At 45.7% G+C, this 21,920-nt stretch overlaps 2 protein-coding genes across 6 annotated transcripts in view; one reads left to right on the plus strand and one right to left on the minus strand.

Moving 5' to 3' along the window:
- Positions 1-13,433, plus strand: part of SDCCAG8 (SHH signaling and ciliogenesis regulator SDCCAG8) — a 262,756-nt gene extending 249,323 nt beyond the window's left edge. Inside the window, exons 17-18 of one of the 2 annotated variants that reach the window (XM_032643294.1) lie at positions 3,352-3,476; positions 13,086-13,433. In XM_032643294.1, coding sequence (XP_032499185.1) covers positions 3,352-3,451 — 100 coding nt within the window. In that variant the 3' untranslated portion in view covers positions 3,452-3,476; positions 13,086-13,433. Of the gene's footprint in view, positions 1-3,351; positions 3,477-4,916; positions 9,986-13,085 lie in introns of those variants that run through there. The other variant, XM_032643360.1, reaches the window with a different exon arrangement.
- A 1,621-nt stretch (positions 13,434-15,054) lies between these two features.
- The window catches only part of AKT3 (AKT serine/threonine kinase 3), a 386,558-nt gene continuing 379,692 nt past the window's right edge, over positions 15,055-21,920 (minus strand). For all 4 annotated transcript variants that reach the window (XM_032643721.1, XM_032643865.1, XM_032643791.1 and 1 more), the window contains one exon: positions 15,055-18,596. In XM_032643721.1, the coding sequence (XP_032499612.1) occupies positions 18,511-18,596 (86 nt within the window). In that variant the 3' untranslated portion in view covers positions 15,055-18,510. The remainder of the gene's footprint in view (positions 18,597-21,920) is intronic.

A 21,920-nucleotide genomic window follows, 5' to 3' on the forward strand; every position in this document is an offset into this window, starting at 1 on the left:
GCTTGAAGTCAGTGGGCTACTACTACCTCAGTAGCTCTTAGCCTGTCGCTCTCTCCACACCCAAGACTCGACTGGAGGGGGAAAGCCACCTACACCTGACGGTTTAGAGAGCTCAGCTGCTAATGAGGATGTTTTTGCCTGTCTGATTTAAATAGCAAAGCATTAGATTGTTTGCTTCTCAAGGAAAAAGTCTGTTCTCAACACCTCTGTGTCTTCAAAGGTACCCACTCCAGTTCTGGACAGCAGAGTCGCTGCTCAGATGAGTGGGTCAGCCTGGGCAGAATGCCCCCCTGGCCCTAGCTGGCTGGCCTGGCTTCTCTGCTCCCTGGGATGTCATTGCTTCTCCCAGCCTCTCCATGCTGAGGATTCGTTGGAGGAAAACTTCGGTTTGGTCTGATACCACTGGGGTGGGTTTGAGACTGTGCTCTCAGGAACAATTGCTGCACGTAACAGCGTGATGGATGGCAGTGGGGGTAGATTGGGCTTCCCAAAGCTGCGATGGCCAAGGCTTCACCAGAGGAAACGTTTTTTTCTCTCCTCCAATATCAGAAGGAGGGCAATGGGGGCAAGGCGGGGGGGAGGGTAGGTAATGTAATTTATACAGTATGGAAGTAGGAAAGTGTTCACACTTGGATGGAAGATACTTGCTGTTGGTTGGGTTCTGTCCCAGCCTGATCCAGGGAATCGGGAGCCTGGGCAGGGCCAGACTGCAACCCAGGCTCGGGGCGAGGGAGACCCTGAACCGGGTTTTAAGTAGCTACAAACACAGGAAATAAGACTCTCCTTGGCAGGAATAAAGACGCAGACGTAGGGAATGGACTTGAGGACATGGCCGGGGGCGGGCAGGGAAGGGGAAGCTGGGACGAAATGAGAGAGTGGCATGGACATACATACACTACCAAACGTAAAATAGGTAGCTAGTGGGAAGCAGCCGCATAGCACAGGGAGATCAGCTTGGAGCTTTGTGACCACCTAGAGGGGTGGGATGGGGGGGTGGGAGGGAGACGCAAGAGGGAGGATATATAGGGATATATGTATACATATAGCTGATTCACTTCATTATAAAGCAGAAACTAACACACCATTGTAAAGCAACTATACTCCAATGAAGATGTTAAAAAAAAAAAAATGGACAGAAGACCTAAATAGACATTTCTCCAAAGAAGACATACAGATGGCCAAGAGGCACATGAAAAGATGCTCAACATCACTAATTATTAGAGAAATGCAAATCAAAACTACAATGAGGTATCACCTCACACCAGTTAGAATGGGCATCATTAGAAAATCCACAAACAACAAATGCTGGAGAGGGTGTGGAGAAAAGGGAACCCTCTTGCACGGTTGGTGGGAATGTAAATTGATACAGCCACTATGGAGAACAGTATGGCGGGTCCTTAAAAATTAAAAATAGAATTACCATATGATCCAGCAATCCCACTACTGGGCATATACCCTGCGAAAACCATAATTCAAAAAGACACATCCACCCCAATGTTCATTGCAACACTATTTACAATAGCCAAGTCATGGAAGCAACTTAAATGCCCATCGACTGACGAATGGATAGAGAAGAAGTGGTACATATATACAATGGAGTATTACTCAGCCATAAAAAGGAACAAAGTGGGTCATTTGTAGTGAGGTGGATGGACCTAGAGTCTGTCATACGGAGTGAAGTAAGTCAGAAAGAGAAAAACAAATATTGTATAATAACGCATATATGTGGAATCTAGAAAAATGCTACAGATGAACTGGTTTGCAAGGCAGAAATAGGGATACAGATGTAGAGAACAAACGTATGGAGACCAAGGGGGGAAAACGGGTCTGGGGTGGTGGTGGTGGTGGTATGAATTGAGAGATTGGGATTGACATGTATACACTGATAGGTATAAAGTAGATAACTAATAAGAACCTGCTGTATAAAAAAAAAAAAAGGACTGTCTTTGGTCCTTGCTCTCTCCAGAAACAGCAGGGACAGTGGGCGGGGCATAGACCTATGGACGTGGTCAGAGCGGGCTCCTACCTGGGGAGCATGTACCACAACTACTAGACCCCCTGCGTCGGGTATTTCCAGTTCCCGCCTCTCACCCTTGCAATGTGGGACACTTCGAAGGAAGGGTAGTAGAAAACCAGGTGTGACTGAAAACCCGGAGCACAGAGTGTTCGGCAGAGAGGATAGGGGTGCAGACTGGGGTGCAGTAAGTGTTCCTGGGGCAGCTTGAACAACCTCCTGCAAAACCCACTGGAGCTCGAGAAGGGGGCGGGGCAGGCGGTAAGTGCCATCTGGGAAATGGGGAGGGTTGCCACTGGCGGAGGAACCTGAGGAGAGCGTAAGTAAATTACTAGACCACTGTTAGGTTTTAGTTTTACCTGTCTCCAGGTGCTGCATCCTTTTAGTAAACAAGTCTGCCCACCCCTACCTAAGTCCCGAATGTCTGTCCTCGCAGATGTTTAATTGTGCTCAGAGCCTGCCAGAAACGGGGTCGCTGGAGAGCTTGAACTGAGGGCAGGCTGAGCCCAGGGTCTGCAGAACCATCTTCGAAGTTTTTGACTCAATGCGGGACATGTAGCCTGAAGTTTGAAATGCATCTTGAACTCTTCCTGTGAAAATACAACTTAATTTCACTGTTGGTGCTTTTTGAGGATTGTGAGGAAGGGCATATGACACACCCAACTTCTTTCCGGAACAGTTCTGGGTAGTTGTTCAAGTCTAAATTTAATCCAAGGCCTACATTTCCATGGGTGAGTGTGCTACTGGTTGTAGGAAGCCGTCTGTGGACAAATGAGGATAATAGAGAATTAGCAAGTCTGGAGAGGAGAGCCCATCAGCAGAATGACAAATTTGGGATCTTTAAAGACATCTGGTCAGCGATGCCGGAGCTCGTGATTGACTGAGTGATTAATAATGGAAAACCCTTAGTTCAGTGTTTCCGCCTTCCCTCGCCCACTTCCCCAGCCGGGACCGGCTGTCTGCTCCAGTCTGCCAGAGATGTTTCCAGCTGAACAGTGGAGGCATTTAGGGCCCTCATCTTTGACCTCTGGGAGTTTAAGGTTTGAGTTTTAATTCAGTTTTATCTGTGTGCTCCCTAACTGACAGCTCACCGAAAAGACTCCCAATTCCCTTTCATATCTGATACACTTCCATTCACCTTATGGAGTCTGTCCAAGGGCCTCACTTCAGGGTCACCCTGACTCCCAGCTCGTAGTTCATTGTCAGGACCTTCCCTCCAACACACAGAGCACTGGAAAACAGGGAGAGGGCTGAAGTCTTTGCTCCCCTGCTCTCTGAGGCCTACTGCCCCCAGTCTTCAGAACCCATCCCTAATTCTGCGGTGGATTTTTCTCCAGGCTAAAGCAACTAGACAAGCACAGCCAGGCCACAGCCCAGCAGCTGGTGCAGCTCCTCAGCAAGCAGAACCAGCTTCTGCTGGAGAGACAGCCTGTCTGAAGAGGTGGGACGTCTGAGATCCCAGGTACTGTGCAGGGCGCCTCACCCACCAGAGAACGCACCGGGGTACACGTGGTCTTCCCCTTGTTCCTTTTACAGAGCTGCGTCTTACCAGGCTAAAATCCCCGGGGGTCACGTTGGTTAGCGAATAAGCTGGGAGGGAGATCTTGAAGACTGTGCTGGGCACAGTGGAGGACACAGAAGTGCGGGCCCTGGACCTGCCCCCTTTAGCGAGCTAAAGTTCGTACGGGAGAACAGACCCACAGTGAAGCACCAAGCCACACGGAGTGCTGAGCCGCACCGTGTGGGCACCACTGCTGAGGAGTGCAGGAGGCGGGAGAGCAGGGCGGGAGGCAGTGGTCAGGAGGCTTTCTGGAGGAGGTCGGCTTTGAACTGCCCCTGGGGGACGTGTCTGTTTGAATTGGTGGAGGAAAGAGGTGCTCCCAATTAGGGGAGTCCCTGTGAATGGAATGTAGGAGTCTTGCTTTAAATCAGCTGGCTGATAATTGGGCTAGGGTTTGGAGTGCTTGCGGAGGGCGTGGCAGTGTTCCATAGATAACATGCATTAACTCTCATTACTCTTGAACAAGCCTGCAAGGTTGATTATCCCCATCTTACAGATGGGGAAGCTGAGGCTCAAACAAGCGCATACAGCTAGCAAGTAGGGACACTGAAAATGGAGCCTAAGTCTGACTCCTTAACAGACTTTCCCTGTTCAGGTTAGGTCTGGGGCCACCAGCCGGGATAATGGGGGAAAGAGTGTCCAGGTAAGTTTGGTGTAGGGAATGAAACCTTTATTTTTTCCCTAAATTGCTTCTCTTCCTGTCAGGGAGGCTGGGCTTTTTACCCCATCAAGCAGTTTGTTAGGATAATGAGGTGCTCCATGAGTGCCCGGGGGATGCCGTGCAAGAAGTGCTTGGAATGATTAATGGGAAAAATGCATCAGGAAATGAAAACAATGAGACAGTTGTCTCATTCTTTTTTCAAAATGACCATGTGCCCAAACAGGTATAGAGGAGCCACTATCCTCTGAGTGATTTTTCCCACTCAGCCCACCAAACCCCTCTGCAAAAGTCCTCATTTGTTCCACAAATAGTAAATGAGCATCCCCAGGAGCCAGTCATTGAGCTCAGGCTGGGGGACGGAGACACACCTGCACTGTCGCCTCCCAGGGCCTCTGAGGCTGCTTGCAGGGAAGGGTGGTGCACAAACCACACGCCCTACAGTCACACAGGCATCCGGGATGCTTGTATAAGCATCATATAACATATAAATAAAGGAACATGGGTTTCAGGGCTTCTTCTCACACACACCAAGATAGCATCTCTGGGAGCAGGGCCCAGGAATCTGCATTTTAATGAGCCGTCTGGATAATTCAGTGAAGACACTAGGGTTTGAGAGCCTCTGAAAGTGTTGGGAGGTAGAAAGAACAGAGAATGATTCCAGAATGCATCGTTGTCCCTAGGCCCTGAACAAGTCACTGAAGTCTCTTCTAAGCCTCAGTTTCCACATCTGCGTGGTGGGTACCATACCAGCCTAACTCAAAGGGACACTGGAAGTGTTAAATGAGGCAGCTGCGAGGTGCATGGCAGGTTGTCTTGCATATTACAGGCCAAAGAAATATCAGGGATTTTCTTTTCCTCTCTCCTCCCCAAACTGGGGAAGGTCCTGGGAGAAGCACAGGTTGGGCAGAGATCCTGTGGGACCAACAGCCGTGAAACGATGTTCACTGCTCTCACCCAGCTCCTCCAATGTGTGCAGTCACCTCATCCTGTACCTGTGCGGCCAGACCTCAACCAGAACTCAGCTGTCTGGGCAGGTCCTTGAGGGGGGCCCTGGGTGGTGCCAGCCAAAGGTTGGGGCCATCGGGTCTCCAGACAGCTGGAGGGACTCACAGCACCAGTGGAGCTCCTGACCTCCAAGAGCTGAGAACGACTTCAGAACTTGGGTTGTGGAGAGTCTTCTGTACAAGCTCTGAGCCTGTGGTAGTTTCTTCTCCACTCTGGACCAGATCATTATCCTGTGGGGTTTGCCTTTTAACTCCCCATCTGCCTACCTGACAGCCCGCTTAGATCTTAACATGGATCATCAATGCTTAGAAACCTCTTCCAGGTCTTTAAAAACCCGGTAATTGCCAAATGGATTGCAAAATTTTTGTAAAATGCATTTAAAAAAAACCCCTAACACCTCAAAATTCTCTCAGAAAAATGAGCAGGTCTTTTTTCCCTTGCCTGAAGCAACAGAAATGATTTGACCATCCTATGCTATCTGATACTGGCCCATCTGGCTCATCTCTAAAGGGATCTTTCAGATTCAGATATTGCATTTGGAATTATTTTAATGTGAACATGACAAAAGAAGCTTGGTAGAGAAAATGTTGGCTTTCAGTAGCAAATACTAGCATTCAAAGAGGAGACAGGGACCCAGGCAAGCTCTCTACTCTCTAAAGCAAAGGCCCGCTCTTTGCGCCCAAGTGCGGCGTTAGACCTGTTTCTGCCGTGGAATAAACTTGAACTGTGAGTTTAGTTTCCAGGGAGCCTTACTTGAGGTAAGTAAGGCTGCCATTTGACTCCGGCAGGTATTTGGAGGGTGCTACCTCCTGAGGGTTCCAGAGTCACCGGCCACACCCACTTCACACCCATCCTTCTGGGGGCGGCGGGGAGAGACTCCTCTGGCTTGTCTCTGGTTTCGGGATGGTATAGCTAAAGGCTTCCATTTTCCCAGCCTGGATGAATTGAGCATAATAATTTTGCACGTCAAACTCTAAAAATCTCTATCCACTGGATTCTCAAAAGAGAATGGATATTTTCTGGCCTGGGCAGCTGCTCTGAAGCTGAGTCACATCCCTCCAATTTGTTCCTGTGCCGAGCCCCGGGCCCTGAAGCAGATGACAAGCTCGGGTTGGCCAGTGGCCTCTGACAGGAAGCATCTAGCCTGTTTAGGAGGCTTTATTGTTCTAAATTGTTTCTGCTTACCTTCTGAAACACGCACAGCAACATGCCTGGTCGACGGGGCCGCTCAACGTCCTAACTGCCGCTGTGACATTCTTTGGCCGTAAGAATTCCCGTCTCCCCTGAAACGCTGCTGTCGTGTGGTGGCCAGCCTGGCGAGAGTCGGGCCGGCCTTGTGGCTGACCCAGTGGACGTGGCTCAGTTTGCTGATCGCCAAGTTCAAGGCTGCTCTTCTGACTTGTTCTTACTTTAGGACTGATTAAAAACACTGGCTTTATGAATCTCCTGCTTCACTCCTGCGGAAAACGCTTCTGGGAGACTGCTTTTGAAACATCATGAATTGCTATGTTAGTTCTTGTAGTGAAATAGAGACATGAAAACACTAACCCAGTCTTACTCCTCTGTTCTCTTCAGGGACGGGAGTGACTGTGGTTGTTGGGGGGTGGGGACTTGAGGGGTGGTGTTCAGGATACAGAACCTGGGCCCCAGGGGAGTCCTGGTAAGGCCTGACAGCTGGGAGCGGGGTCAGGGGTCTGTGACCCAGCGCCTGGGGCTCTAACATCTGGCCAGGATGGGTGGCGGCAGCTGGTGAGGAACCTAAGAGTCTTTTCTTGGGGAGAATGGCATCCGAGAGACGGGAAAGAATGGAAATTATCTGTCCACTTGGAGGACTGTCATTTACATCAAGGTTATTTTACTTGTACATTTATTTGGTGATGGATATGGTTTCAGCTGATTTGCATTTTCTGATAGCCTCTGTCCCAAAAGGCTGTTTGATTCCATCCTCAGTGTTCAGTCTGGGGAGGGATGCCTTTTTAGTCCCTTCAGATGCATCACTTTTACAATTTAGAAAACAGCATTTGAAACTGACTTATTGGTGATTAATCAGTTGGCCCTATGACTTTTGAGCATTTTTGGCAGTGAATTTACTTTCTAATTTGATTTAAACTTGTGCATGGATCCAGCAGACGTATGTGATTATGTTCAAAATCATGGAGATTACCTCGTTACACCAAAGGATTCATGAAGAAAGCTGGAAACACGCACAAGAAACAAAGACACAGATGATGACGAAGGGAGGAAAGGCCCGTTTGTGACCTGAAGGAAAGGTAGGGGGAGGCTTCAGAACTGTGCGCTCCAGTGAGGGCCGCGCAGCTCCTGCGGGCCCCTGCAGACTGAGCTGTAGGGTCGCCCAGCTGGGACTTGGAGGTGTCCACAGAGTCTGTGGTGGTCCTTCCTTGAGCCCTGAGGGCTTCACCCAGTTACGTCGGCGCTTCCACGAAGCTAGCTACCTGCGAGACAGATGGTGCTTGAATAGAACAGCAGATACACTGAATAAAATAAATTAAAAAGCCTCCTCCTGAACCAAGATTTTTTGGAAAGAATTCTAAATAGATGAAAACAAACAATTTGATTTCAACCAAATTGTTGTTTTTTTGTTTTTATCCTGATTTTCACCCGAATTGTCAGTCTCAAAAATAAACACTGATACATTCCCAGAAAATATTTTTCAAATAAAAACTGACTCTGTTAAAGTTTGCCCTGATTCTTTCAAAACTGTGTACAAGACACTGTCAACCGAAGTGACTTGCATGTTTTTTTAAATAAACTTGAACATATGCAGCGAAAATGTCATTAACTCCCTGCTGCCTGAGGGCTGTTAAAGGATGACGTAAGACCCCTGGCGCGGCATTTCTAACCTGGGGTCTGGCGGCCCTCAGACAAGCTTCCTCAAACTCAAATAGCATCGTGTAACTTTTTTTCTTTTTTTAACTAAAGGCCCTGTGTGTAATTGATATTGAAAAGCGCATACAGCTTCATTTAAGCCAAACTTGCTCTTCGTTAACAGTTAGTTCACTTTGTCCAAGAGTGAATAATTTCAGAATAAGACTCATGGAAGGAAAATAAATTGAATTTTACATTGCTTCAGATACATTTGCTCCACTTATTGCTTCCCGAGTCAGACATTACATTTTGCAATATAAATTCACAATCAAGATTTTAAAGGGAGCTAAATATTTTAATCCAATTAGACAAGTGAACAAAACACTGAATATTACATGTAGTGTAGATAAGTGGTTCTTGCCTTTAAAAGACTGTAATTCCGTCACATTACAACCCCAAATGTCAATGTTGTCTTTATTTTTAACGCTTTCAAACATGAGGCAGCCAGAGGCTCCACTCTCTGCTGTTGGTGACACTGTCTGTCCTTTGGGAATTCTTAAAATCTATTTACCATGGAAACATGGTGCGTATAAAACACAGACCCCTGCCCATGTGCAGGGGAAGTTCTCGTGACTCATGAGATTCGAGAACGCTGGAAGATGACACGCTGGGGATCCCGAGGGTTGTGGAAGGAACCCCCGTGCTGGTGTGTGCTCTGGGGAGAACCTGGCGCAGCAGTCCCGCCCCTGGGCGCGCGTGGCCTCCGCTTCTGACCGCTCCTGTCTGTGCACAGGGCTCCCTGCATCCCCTCACGTTGCAAGTCCCAAGTCCAGATCGAGCTACTGTTTTCCAGGAAGCTACAGCGTCATTGTCCACACTTTCTTTCTGCGAGGAAGTCTGTCCTGCCTCTACCGTTGCGTTTTTCTGGCTTCTGTAGTTCTCCGATTTTGGAGCCCGGAGGCAGCACAGCCAGGCCCCAGAGTCCAGGGAAAATGGAGCCTGAACTCTGCCTGCCACAGAGCTTTCATTGTCAGAGACCCAGCCAGGCAGCTGGGAGGGAAGAATAAATCGAGGATCTGTGGTGACCTTGCCGTGAACTCCTGCCCGTTTGGCAGCTGTGCTGGCCGGAGGGGTACACAGCTCAGCGAGAGCTCCGGTGACTTGTGTGGGGCAGAGGCAGGCCTCTCCTGACCTGCAGTTCGCGACCTTGAGCCCCGTGCTGGATGGAGAACTGCCTTCTTGCAGGTCAGTGGTCATGTCTGAGGCCACGTTTCCACAAAGTTCTGCAGGGGACTGGTGAGGACAAATTGGTGACCACCCATAGGTCACATGGCTGATTTATTCCGGGTTGCCTGATATATTTGATTCCTACTTAATCCCAGAAATATCAAACGTGGTTGCACTTTCACTAAGCTGGTTGGAATAGCATTAAAAAGAGCCTGGACTTTGAGGTCAAACTGCCTGGGTTCAAATCACAGTTCTGGACCACTTCAGGTAGGTGCTTTGCTTCCGCATCGCTCAGTTTCTGGTTAAAAAAAAAAAAAAAAAAGTAATAGAACAGCTTCCTTTTAAAACGGAGCTCTCTGCATTACTTACTAGGGCCCAGAAGAGATGACCGTCTAGCAGGGTAGCACTGTGATTGCTGAAGGCTTGAAAGGGCCACTTGGAGAAATCATTTAGCATCCATTTTGCACAGATGGAAAAATCAGGCCCAGAGGAGTGGAGTGACTAAAACTGGGAAATGAATGGGCAGGGAAATGAACTTCCAGAGAGACTGGTATTCATTCCCTGGGCCATGGGCTGCATGGAAGAGGGAGGGAGGCCCCTCTCTCCCGGGGCAGCAGCCTGGAGCTGGGCCCCAGCTGAGAAAGCTGCAGAGCAGTGGCCTGGCTCCCAAAGTGGGGACACATGGAGGAGGGTACTGGGGGCTTCCCTGGAGCTCTGTCAGCTGAGGCCAAGCTTTGAAATGCCCCAGATAGAGGTTGGGGGAGGGATTCTACCTTCTTTCTTGAGTTAAAAATAGATGCTTTTCTGCCAGAGGCATGAGGAACAGGTCCATTTTTTTTTTTTTTTTTTAACCTGGCCACCCAGAGACGGAAAACGTACAAATGAGCAAGGGAAAAAGCAAGAAGGAGGGATATTCCATTGGGAGGGGCTGCTAAGAGGCCAGTGGAGATGCACAGAGAAGAGACACATGGTGGAAACAAGGGGCAGGCTGAACCGTGTGCATCCGTATGCGTAGGGCCTAGCTGGTGCCGTGACGTCCCTGAGCTGCAGGCTTGGGAACGAAGCCGCAGAGAAGGTTCGGCTGGACCCCGCAGTGTGGCTGCTTGGGGAACAATTCAGGTCACCCAGAGAGACTCGTTTTTTAAACTTTGAATTTAAACTTCGGAAACAAATTAGACACACAAGTCAGGGTTTGTGGAGAGAAGGCTCTGTTAGGGTTTAAAACGAGAACAAAGAAAACGGGTCACTGATAGCGGGCTTGCAGTTGGGGAGCATTTATATCATCTGTGGACAGCGCTGCAGAAGAGCAGCTGCCAGGGTGCTGTCAGCCCTCCTCAATCTGGAGGGCAGCCACCGACAACTGCAGATGTGGCCACACCACCCAGGGGGGCCACAGCAAGGGGCCTCGGTGACAAGTGTGATGGTCCAGGGACGGGAACATGGTGACTGAGGGCTCAAGCCACGGTTCACACTGGCTGTGTCCCATCGGCACACACACCCTCGTCTCCCTTACAGCCCGACCTCACGGTGTCCACAGCGGTGTGGGCAGTGAACCAGCTTTCTGGAAATAGGCATGGCTCATGTCCCTCAGAAGTGATGGCAGACGAGCCAGATTTTGGCAGTAACTAAAGATTCTGTCTCTCTGGACATGCTCCCTGCCTAAGGGGAAGAACCAAGAAACATTCTTTACTAAACATCCAGATATCCAAGGGTGACACTGAGAGCTATTTAGCAGGAAGACAGTGACATAACAGGGTACGTGATTCATTCAGTCCCACTTGCTGAATGCTCACGACGGCTCGGGCAGTGAACAGTAAGTACTATGAGGAGGAATGCAGGGCTTTGCACCAAAACCAAATGAAAGAGAAAACCGATGGAGCCCGGGAGAGAACTGTGGGCTGACCCCTGGGCAAGTACCAGCAAGGACTGGGCCAGGCGATGGGCTGTTCCTGGCGGGAACCGCGAAGACTCATGCGAGAACTGCCCGTTTCCTGCAGCTTGGTTTTAAAAAATTCCCACAATGCATTTCCCTTCTACTTCAGGTCTTCACTGTTCTGTGTTGTACGTGTTACAGGTATGTGTCTTTTCTACCTCAAGGTCAAAATTTTTTTTTTTTTTTTGAAAACGTGCCTATTGCAGTTTATGCTTATTCTCGTATTCAAAGACGCCCTCGAATCTCTAAAGTTAGAACATAAGCCACCATTTCCAGAGCACCCGGTGGGCAGGCAGCCTGCCTGTCTGTGGGACGGGAGGGTCATTCAAGCCAGTCATTCACTGGATCAGTTCAGTCAGGACCAGAAGGCAAATCAGCTCTTGGAGATCCTGTGTTTGATGGGCAAATGGAGCTGGCGGCAGCCTCTGAGGACAGGGGGGCCCTTTCTGCAGCGGCAGGGCCCTGGGGCTCCCTGGCTTCCTTGTGATGCTCCAGGAGCCCCGTGGGCGCCACGAAGGAGGGTCCATCCACCTCCCCAACCCCCAGAGAGATGCACACAGACACCACTCACTTCCTCACCACGTCCAGGGCCCCCCCCACTGTCTGAGAGCAGGGGCTGCACACGATACTCTAATTGCCCTGTGTCGAAACCCACAGAATTGCTCACTAAAAAGTCATGAGTGTCTCACATACGCTGGGAAATCTACTTGAAATGTAAACGTTTTCTCATTTTTTAAAAAAGATAACAGGCTAATTTTCGCATTTTTCTTGTGCAAACTCTGATCTTGGAAACGCTGATCACTCGTCCTGTCTTGGAAATCCTCCACAAGTAATCGTGGCTTAAGTTGGGTAGACAAGAGCCCTCTCTAATTCAGGAAATCTCTGTTGGGGAGTGCAGAGCCCACTTGTTTCTCTTGAAGATGATTCTCACCCAGCCAAACAGAGACCAGATGGGGCCCGTGTCCCTGCATTACATTCCAATTCATCTCTTGAAGTGAGAACTGGGATTCGGTAGTTATCATCCTGGCCCTCTATCTAGTCTCTACCATCCTGGTGACTTCACACTCCTGGAGGGCAAAGACCGTGTCTGAGTCATCTTCCCACACAGGACACAGTAGGTACTCGAGAAATGTCCTGTGCAATGTAACTATTTCCAGTGGTTTCTGACACCACTTCCTGACGTGGGTTAAACTAATTTGAACAGCCACATCCGACATCCGCTAGGGCAGGCAGCAGTACTTTCCTAACTTGCGACTCCCTCAACCCAATTTTCATGAGCTAGTTTTGAAACATTTATTCCTGTTTAAAACTAGGAGAGGACATACACTAAATTCCTTCTTCCAGCATGTGGTAGGTGGTTTCCATGTGAAAATGCCTTTATATATGTTAAAACACACTGTCTGCATCTAAACATTTGGAGGTGTTAGCTTGTTATCATTTCACCAGGAATTTCTTAGGGACACTTGGTCTATCCACATCCTGTTTTTTTGTCCAGTTTTACTCACTGTAATGTCTGAGCAATTTTCAGTAAACAGATTCTGGCACGAATCAGTGTCTCCTTTCTCCTGTCCATGGGGGAAGAGATGGCTCTTTAGCTGTGTCCTGTCATCAGACCACCCTTATTTAAGAGACATGCAGAGGTCTGGAATATAGCGTGTCTTCAGATTTAAAGCATTAGAAGAGTTCATCGTATATTCCTACAAGCTTTTCATACAGTTGGTTATGTACAATTTCTATAATTTTTGCATAAGAATTTTTTACAAAAACTTAGAAAGAGGTAACTAAACCAGTGAGAAGACAAATCACATTGAAGAACATGATCTATTTAAACTTACTTTTTATTATCATTTTTTTCCAGTTACCCAGCATGCCACAATCTGATTGCTGACCTGGATGAAACAGTGAAATAAATGATTTACAAAGAGATATTTACATTCATCTGATTTATACGTAATATGCCACAATGCACCGCGACCTTCCCAGCGGACCCCACCTTAGACTGCGGCGGGCTGCATCATCACCGCCACACTCGTTGCCAAGCGGTCCCTGCAGGATGGATGGGCTGGAGCTGAAGTCTGACACTAGATGAGGAGACCTCCTGGTGTATGTTTTCAGAAAAGGCTCGAAGTTATTACGTTTTTATATCTGCTCTTTTGTATGCTTTGTTACACATGTGAATTTCAATAAATGAATTTTTTGAAGACTTGAAATGTTTCCTTTTTATCTTGTAGTGATGAAAAAAAACACACCAAAAAAAGGCACATATTTTTACTAGGCTAAAGGGTATTAAGGACCAAACCTTTTTTCCTGCCATTCATGTTTCTTTCCCTCTTGGAGAGATCTATATATATTATCCTTCAACTTTATTTGCTTTTAATCAACATCCCATAAGACTCCATTATTTATCATCCTGCTAATTTGTGCACAGTCAGAAGATACCAGGAAGCACTAGGCATTATCCTCTCCACTCTGTTAACAACAAAAACAGACAAAAAGCATCTTTGGCTTGGTGGTGTCATGTTTCTTCTTCAATATGCAGTAATTGAGAGGAGGCTAAAAATGTACTCAGTGAAATTACAAAATTTACTTCTATCAAACATCTGTACACAGATCATCATTTTAGTTTAACATAGTATTTCTACTATTCACAATGAAGCCCTCAAGTGCTTTAAAGTAATAAAAAATGGGCGCTGTAAGTGTTGTGTTGTCCTTGAGGATGACAATGGAACACTAAGGGCAAGGCTGCAGTCGGGACAAGTCCCTGACCTCAGGCTGTTCTCCCTGGCACGGATCTGTCATCATCATCACATCACATCACATCCTCTTCATGGCCTCTCAGAAGGATGTGGATTAGGGCTCTGGAGGCGGTGGGATGATACGCCCGCTAAGACCATTGAGTCTCTCGAGCATGGACAAGGTTCAAGCCTGAAAGAATAGAACTTCTATTCAGATTCAGAAGTTTTTTTGATTTCATCAAGTGTGCTAGACATAAAGGTTGTCACATAAGATATATTAATTGTCCCTAATTCTGTTTCAGGAACAGGAAATAAATTATACAATATTCTAAAAATAGCACCTTTAAAGAATTATAGAGGTCACTTTATGTTAGCCTCCTGGATCTGTCCACCCCAGTGGTTTTGAGAAAAGAGCACATGTAAGAATGTCCTCCAGTTTGGCTGTGTGACATACACATAACATGCTTGACCAACTTTGGTCCCAAAGCCGTTCCTCTATCTGGCTTAGTCACAGGAGCAAAGCCAAGTTTCTCCAATAGTATTTAGGTTTATGAGGTAAAATCAGAAAAATGACCCTAGGTAAATCAGACTGTAGTCCAACCATCCTACCCATCTATTACCCACGTTTCAGTTGGTTAATTTGCCATGACGTTTTAAAACTATACTCTAAGAAAGGAAGTATGCAGCGCAACACATTATCAGGAAGACATTACTGATGAGCTACGTTCCTTAAGAATTCTGGGTCCAAACCACCTGGTGGGAGGACTACTAGGGGCTTAACAAATCTCAAAAAATACCTATTCTATCTCCAGCTTCACAGATCTCTCCTAAACCCATTGTTGGGAAGTCAGCATCCCCCCTTTGGAAGCAGCCCTTCATCAAAGTTTGTACAGTTGCATTACTGCCATTTTATTGAAGTAATAAAATAAATCCTGTGTGCGTTTTGAGCTACAAGAAATGTACATACTTTCCTGTCACACTTTATATAGAATGGGTTAATACCAGGTGACGCCATTCATCTTTTTTTAGAAAAGAATAATATTTAATTTTCTGAGATTACGGAACCACATCCAACAACAATAAACAGAGAAGTAGCAGATTGACATAGTGCTTTATTTAAGCTGTCTGTACGAAGGAAAATAATGTGCATCCCTATCATATACGTGTAAAAATACTAAGGATGTACAGTGTACAAAAACAGTTTCTTGTAGTTATTTCACATCCTTGTGGGTCATATACTTAAGGAAATAAACAGTTTTAGTATGACCAACAGTAATAGTAATACAGTTTCTTGGGTTCATAGTTGTGTCTGCTTGAAATCCTTAACCAGATGACTAGATCTTGCGCGGATCTAATGAAAGAACTAGCAAGGTCAAGAAATGTCACAAACTATAAAGCTACAGGGAGGTAATTCAATTACCAATTTAGAGGTTTTCTTATTTAAATAAATACTTTACATTTCATGCTTGCCTGTAATGCAGTACCAGGAGCAAGATAAGGGAGTTCTACTGTAGACACAGTACAAACAGTAGCAGCAAAGTGTGTACGCTGAGGTGTAATAGAAAGACCCTGCAGTTAGTAAGGAAGGCCCTTACTTTGTACTCTAAGAGAAGCAAGTGGCCCTTGCAAGAACAGTCAGCTTTAAGAAGCTGGAAATCAGGTATGGGAAATGGAAAACACTGGAATAATGCTATGTAGTTAGTGTGGAAAGCAAAGCTGTGAGCAGCCCTGCCAAAGGTCCAAGCAGAGATGGCCAATTTCCTCCAATATGGCTGCATCATGGCAAGAGGCAGACTTCAAGGAAGTTGGTACAGGAAGGAGTCTGCAAAGCCTGAACTTCTGCTATTCTGACAGAGTGACTCCAGGGCCAGGCCTTTCCGTCCACCAGAATCCGAAACTTCAGCTATGGGCAGACATGAGGGAAGTTTTAGAATCTCCTTCTACACACATTTCTGTTTTTCTATTGTTTTTCCATGCCAGCTGACTGAGATCAGGGAGTGAAAGTAAGGGATTCTTAAAAATCAAAGCCAGCAACACACCCTGTGTGACGCTAACAGAATCTCGGAGGGGATTACGGGACTAAGCCCCGGGCACCAGCTGGGGACGGAGAGCCAGCTGTGCAGAGTGGCCAGCCTGAGGCACAGTCAACGCTGTCATTAATCCTTAGGAAGTGTCCTTGGCCAAGGTCATGGAAATCACCTTAAGATTTGGGGAGGGGGGAAAACCCCAAAACTATCTGTGTGCTTAGTGTATGGTATACTTTCCCTCTGAAGAAATGAATGCTCTGAACACCAGCCAGTCTCAGCTTTCCTCTCTTCCTCTCACCTGTTCCTTTTTTATATAATGGATGCAAGACAACTTACAGGACATACCATCTAGTCTACTTTCTTGTCAAAGTGAAACATTCAACATAATTCCAAGTGAAAAAAAAAAAGTTGAGCTATATGTGTAAGTAAGAATGAACTACCATTTTACTGTAACTTCCTACTCAGTACTAAGGATGAACTTCACTCAGGTAGAAATATGAAAAATTAGGATAAAATCTATGTCTGAATATGTCTTAGCTGCCTTAGTAAAATGCCCTTTAACCCCCTGTCAGTCCCAGTGGTCCACCCACTGCCAGCAGTGGTTTCATATCTGTAAACCCACACTTCCAGCGTCCAGAGGCTAAGACATCTGCATATGAATATGATTCATCCTACTTAGAAAGTCACTTGCTCTTTCATACAATGCAATCAGAACACTACGTCATGCTGTAGTCTTCCATTTGGGAGCTGTCAGACAGTTTAACTAAAGTACATCTCCACGATGGCTCCACGGAGTCAGGAGCCCCCTGGACTTCATAGGCTGCTTTGGAAAATGTCAGCTCCTAGCACCAAAGGGTTTAATCTGAAGATCATCATTAATGAAAGAGAAAGATGAGGTTTGCATACATGTCCCCTTTCAGTGAGAAGTGTCGGAATTTGAGGACATGAGTATATACAGAAAAAGAAAAGTTGGAGGTGTTCTTTTTTGTTTTGTTTTTTCCCTGATGGCTTAATTCAGTGATAAATGTACCATGATCAGAATAAACACACCAGGTCCTTATCCTTTACTGCCCACTTCGTAAATACTTGAGATGTGTTCATTTTGCCAAGTAAAGTTCATTTCTTATCATCCAGGTCTCAATTTTCTTCATTACATTATGTTGCCAGGCCATCATAATATTTCAATTCTCAAAAGAGCAAATATAACATCCATTTGTTTCAACCCCTCGGCATGGATAGTTGGGGATTTCTCATTTTTAGCACCAAGGGGTTAAATGACAGCATCTCTTCTCCTAAAGCCAAATTCGAATCTATACGTACAATTTCGGAGCCTCATCAAAATTTTGTTTTTACACAGGAGAAAAAGTGCATGATTCTCATCGGTGTGTACATTCCTTGCACATGGGTCAAAAGAAACTGCAGTTAAGTCTGTTTTATGTTAAGTTGGAGCTGCATTTGCTAACATGACATACAATTCTCATCACTAAAAAATAAATACTACTGCAACATAAACAAAATCATAAAAGGACATTCAAAGTTTTAACATCCGAGAAAAAGCTAATTCACGTAGAACTGAAAGTAAAAAATTAAAACAAATAAGGCAAACACCTGTTTACCTTGGTGTACAAATTTTGGTGAAAAGCAGGATCATTACACCTGTCTACATTCTTCAGCCATCAGAGGTGATAATATCAAGAAGGGGAAAAGGTTTCCAAGAACAGGGGGAATAAAACGCTCTCTGGTGCAATCATATCGTAGACCCTTTAAGTGACCTACTCTGCTGTGCATATGCTTCCTTCCTTGGTCGAACAATGTTCCTTTGCCAACAACTGCCTGTGAAATCTGGACATCCACATGTAGTATCAGGCTTCCTCTGCAGTATCGAATAAGAATTTAAATTTATAAATGTATATATCTATCTTAATAGTTGTTCATTCCTTCTCTCAAATGCTTCCTAATGAATTCCAGTAGGATCTTACCGACACACACCTATTTTACGCACTGATCTGATATGCTTTACTAAAACTTTGCATACGCACATCACCACGCTTCCACAATTGCTTGTTCTGAATTATAAACTAAATCTTCTTAGACTAATTAGTTTTTGATTTATCGTCTAGAAAGTTAAAAAATATACCTAGAATCATTTAGCCTTCACTGTTAGGGAAAAACAAAAATTAAAAGATCAAAAGATGACAGTTGGTGCACAAATGAACAATGGTGGGCTCATGACTTCCAAAGATTGTAAAATTACCTCTTAAAGTTGCTATAATAGTAAGACAGTAGCAGCAACAGCATGAGACCTTAGACTGAGATACAATTTCATGCAAAAACAAAAGTCGAGTATGTCTGCATATATGTGTGTTCTCATGTGGGTGAAAGGCGGCGAGGGGGTGAAGACCTTGGACTGGTCTGGGATGTCTGAAGGTGCTCCTGCATTTGTAAGAGCTAGGACTGCTGTGATGTCCAGGAATCATTTTCAGTAATAAATCTAAGATGACAGTGAAGTAGCAGAAGAGACTTATTCTCGTCCGCTTGCAGAGTAGGAAAACTGAGGGAAGTGCGGCCGCCTCTCACTGTCCGTGCAGTCCATACCGTCCTCATCATCTGTGGGCAGGAAACAGCTATTTTAATTTTATATTAATTTTCTGCAACATAATCTCTGGTATATATAGTTCTAATCCCTAACGTAATAAAGATTAACGGAGGCAATAGCTCCCAGAAACTTGTGTTTATCAATAAAACATAGGATGGATACACTTATTTCAAAAACTTTCTCACTTTCAAACACATGACCTATGAAGAAATAATACTATCCAATCATCTCCTTCAAGACACTAACATCTCAAGGCTCAAACTGTGAAAAACTATTGAAGAAGACAAGATTTTTAAAAATGAAAAGGAACAAATGATCTTCAATAACCTTTACTTTCATGAAAACATGCATGTCAAAGTTACAAAGTCAAAGAATCCTAAGGCACCCAAAGTATCTGCCTAGAATCCAGTATCAATCTGTCTTCAGATGCTTGCATTTCTTCTTCATGGTGCTTTAGGTGTGATTGCAAAATAAAGCTTATTAGGATTCCATTTCATTTGAGCCCTTGATTTACATGTTTAAGATTTTACATTCTTTATTCTACATCTAATATCTGCCTTAACTTACTGTTCCTAATTTTCCTATGATAAAACTTTAGGGCTTCCCTGGTGGCGCAGTGGTTGAGAGTCTGCCTGCCGATGCAGGGGACACAGGTTCGTGCCCCAGTCAGGGAAGATCCCACGTGCCACGGAGCAGCTGGGCCCATGTGGCATGGCCGCTGAGGCTGCGTGTCCGGAGCCTGTGCTCCGCAACGGGAGAGGCCACAACAGTGAGAGGCCCGCGTACCGCAAAAAAACAAAAACAAAAACAAAAAAAAACTTTAAAGTAGACTAAAGAGAATAAGTCAAGGAAAGAGAGGGAAAGAGGCCAGCATCTAAGTATTAGTTCATCAGGAAACAAATTGGGAGACTTGAAAGGCATGGAAAGGGACGACTTCCATTTAAGCTGCTCCTCCCTTTTCCTCTTCCCTGTTTTCTTGCATTTGAAAGGTTACGAAGGATCACCCAACCTCTTCCTATAACTATTCTGATGATTAAAATCTTGCAGTGTCAGAATGCTCTTCCTTTACATGTGTCATGAATTCAGTCGCTCAGTCCACAACGTTCCCTGTGCACCTGTTCTGGGCTCTGTGCAAAGTCCCTCCCTGTGTCGTCGGGGGTTACCCCACTAAACCCCTCTGCTCCACTTGCACTGCCTTTGGTCATATGCTGTGCTACAGGAAATAAGCGAGTCTTTCAAATACCCAACCTTCTTCAAGCAAAATAATTCCACTTCCTCAAATTCATATAGGAAGTACATTACCAATTCTTTTAATTTTCCAACCTCTCCAGGGAGCATCAATTTCATGTAATAGGAGGAGGAATACAGGCCAGACCCCACTGCATCACGGGCACTGACCCTGTTACACAAAAAGGATGATGCTTTGCATGCCTCTGAAGAATAACAAACATTCATGCTCTTTTCTCACTGTTCTTTTCAGTATTCTATTTTTAATAGAATATTCTAGAAATGGGATCAAGTTGCTAACCAAACTTTGTAGCCTTGAATGTACCAGAAAGTATCACTGTATTAGGTGGGACTCAATCTCACAAGTAGCATTTGAGGCTCCCTGCTCTGTGTAAACCTCCCTCCTGCAAACAGACCTTTTAAACTATAGTCCTCATTTCCAGATAGTACTGCGATCTGGGGAAATCTCTGCCTCCTTATAAAATACCAGTTAGGTACCAAGCAAACCATCTTTTAGGTCAAACACCTTCCACAGTATTTTCAGATATACTAAAGATGGTAGGAGCTGTGGATGGCATATAAAACCTCTGTAAAACTCTATAAAAACTCTTTAGGGGAAAGGCAGCTGAAATCTTAATGTTCAGACTCTGACACGTGCCAATCACATTTCAAAGGAATAGTTTTGCCCGCTAGCAGCTTTGTTTTGCTGGGTGTGTTTCTGCACAGCGAACAGACAGCACATGTGGGAAGCCTGGTGTTGTCCGCCAAGGAAGGGATTGTCCAGCTCGCTGGGCTGCAACCAGGCATCGCACCAGGGGCAGGGAGGCCTGAAGCCCAGGGCAGCCTGGCTCTCGACAGGAGGAGGGGTTGAATTTCCTTTCCAAGGAGTATTATTGCTATGAGGCTGCACTGTCAGCTGAAAGTTAAAAGAGAATCTTCATTCTGTCAATTTAGTAACAAATTAATCCCATTTCCGAACGTAAATCTAAATCTTGTTGATGACCGTATGAGGGCCCCTGCATCTGGATCTTCTTTAAAGTCAATTATATCACCCTCTCACTCAATTATATCACCCTCTCACTCCATCTCCCTCCTGTTCTTTTGAGCTTGGCAGTAGTGAGGGGCAAGTCTCTGATCGTGGCCCCAAGAGGAGCTGTGAGTTGGGAAGGTGCTGGGGCAGGAATGAGGGTTTCCCCTGGGCCCTCAGTGCTGCGCAGGCCAGCGGGGCTGTGGAAGGAGGAGAGCTGGATGCGAGTGACAGCTGACAGGACAGCCGGCTGCCCCACCCAGGCCTTCACACCCAGTCAACGGATATAAACGTGTTCCTGCACTGAAGGAAGGTTCAGAGGGAACAGTGATGATGATGGACATGAACTATGAAAAAAAACCCAAATAGCACACATGCGGGAAAAGAAAACAGGGTGATCAACCCCACATTCTACCTCTGAATCCCTGGATCCAGGCAGCATTTAGTCGCCTAACTTCCTTAGAACATTTAACCAAAGTAATTATATGGCAGCAAAAGCTACTAGGAGCTCAAACAAATCCTCTTTTTCCTCTAAGAGGAAGCCAGAGGACCATTAATGGATATAATGCAAGACGACACATTCCAAAATCTGTTCAATTAATTAACACCAGTGAGGAAAATCTGGCATGTTACTGCAGCTGTTTGTAAAAAAGGAACACTTGCCTTTCTAACTGCTGATTTGTTCTAAAAAATAGCTCCTTTCTGTTTTATAAAAGCAAGGTGGCAAGTGGGAAGACAATCGCTAACTTAATGGTCCTACTGTGGGTTTTTATGAACAAAACCTCTGTGCTTTTAGCAGCTTGAGAGCTGCAGTGGTCTCTCACCAGCAACACTATTCAAAGCTGCAAGAAGAAAAGATTATGTTAAATGTAATCACAGTTCAAGGCTTCACAGATTTCCCTTTGATCTGCCTCTTATGGGAATTTAGGATATACCCAGGGATAATCCAAGAAAAAACACTGTCCTTGTGCCCTGGAAGAACCCAGGTGCTGCAGTCCACAATTACCGAGGCTACTGCCTAAGGCAGGAGCCCAGCCCTGTGGCCTGGTGCTGGGAGCTGCAAAGGACAGGCTGCTGGTTT

This window comes from Phocoena sinus, chromosome 1 (genome assembly GCF_008692025.1).
Source record: "Phocoena sinus isolate mPhoSin1 chromosome 1, mPhoSin1.pri, whole genome shotgun sequence".
Taxonomy (NCBI): Eukaryota; Metazoa; Chordata; class Mammalia; order Artiodactyla; family Phocoenidae; genus Phocoena; species Phocoena sinus.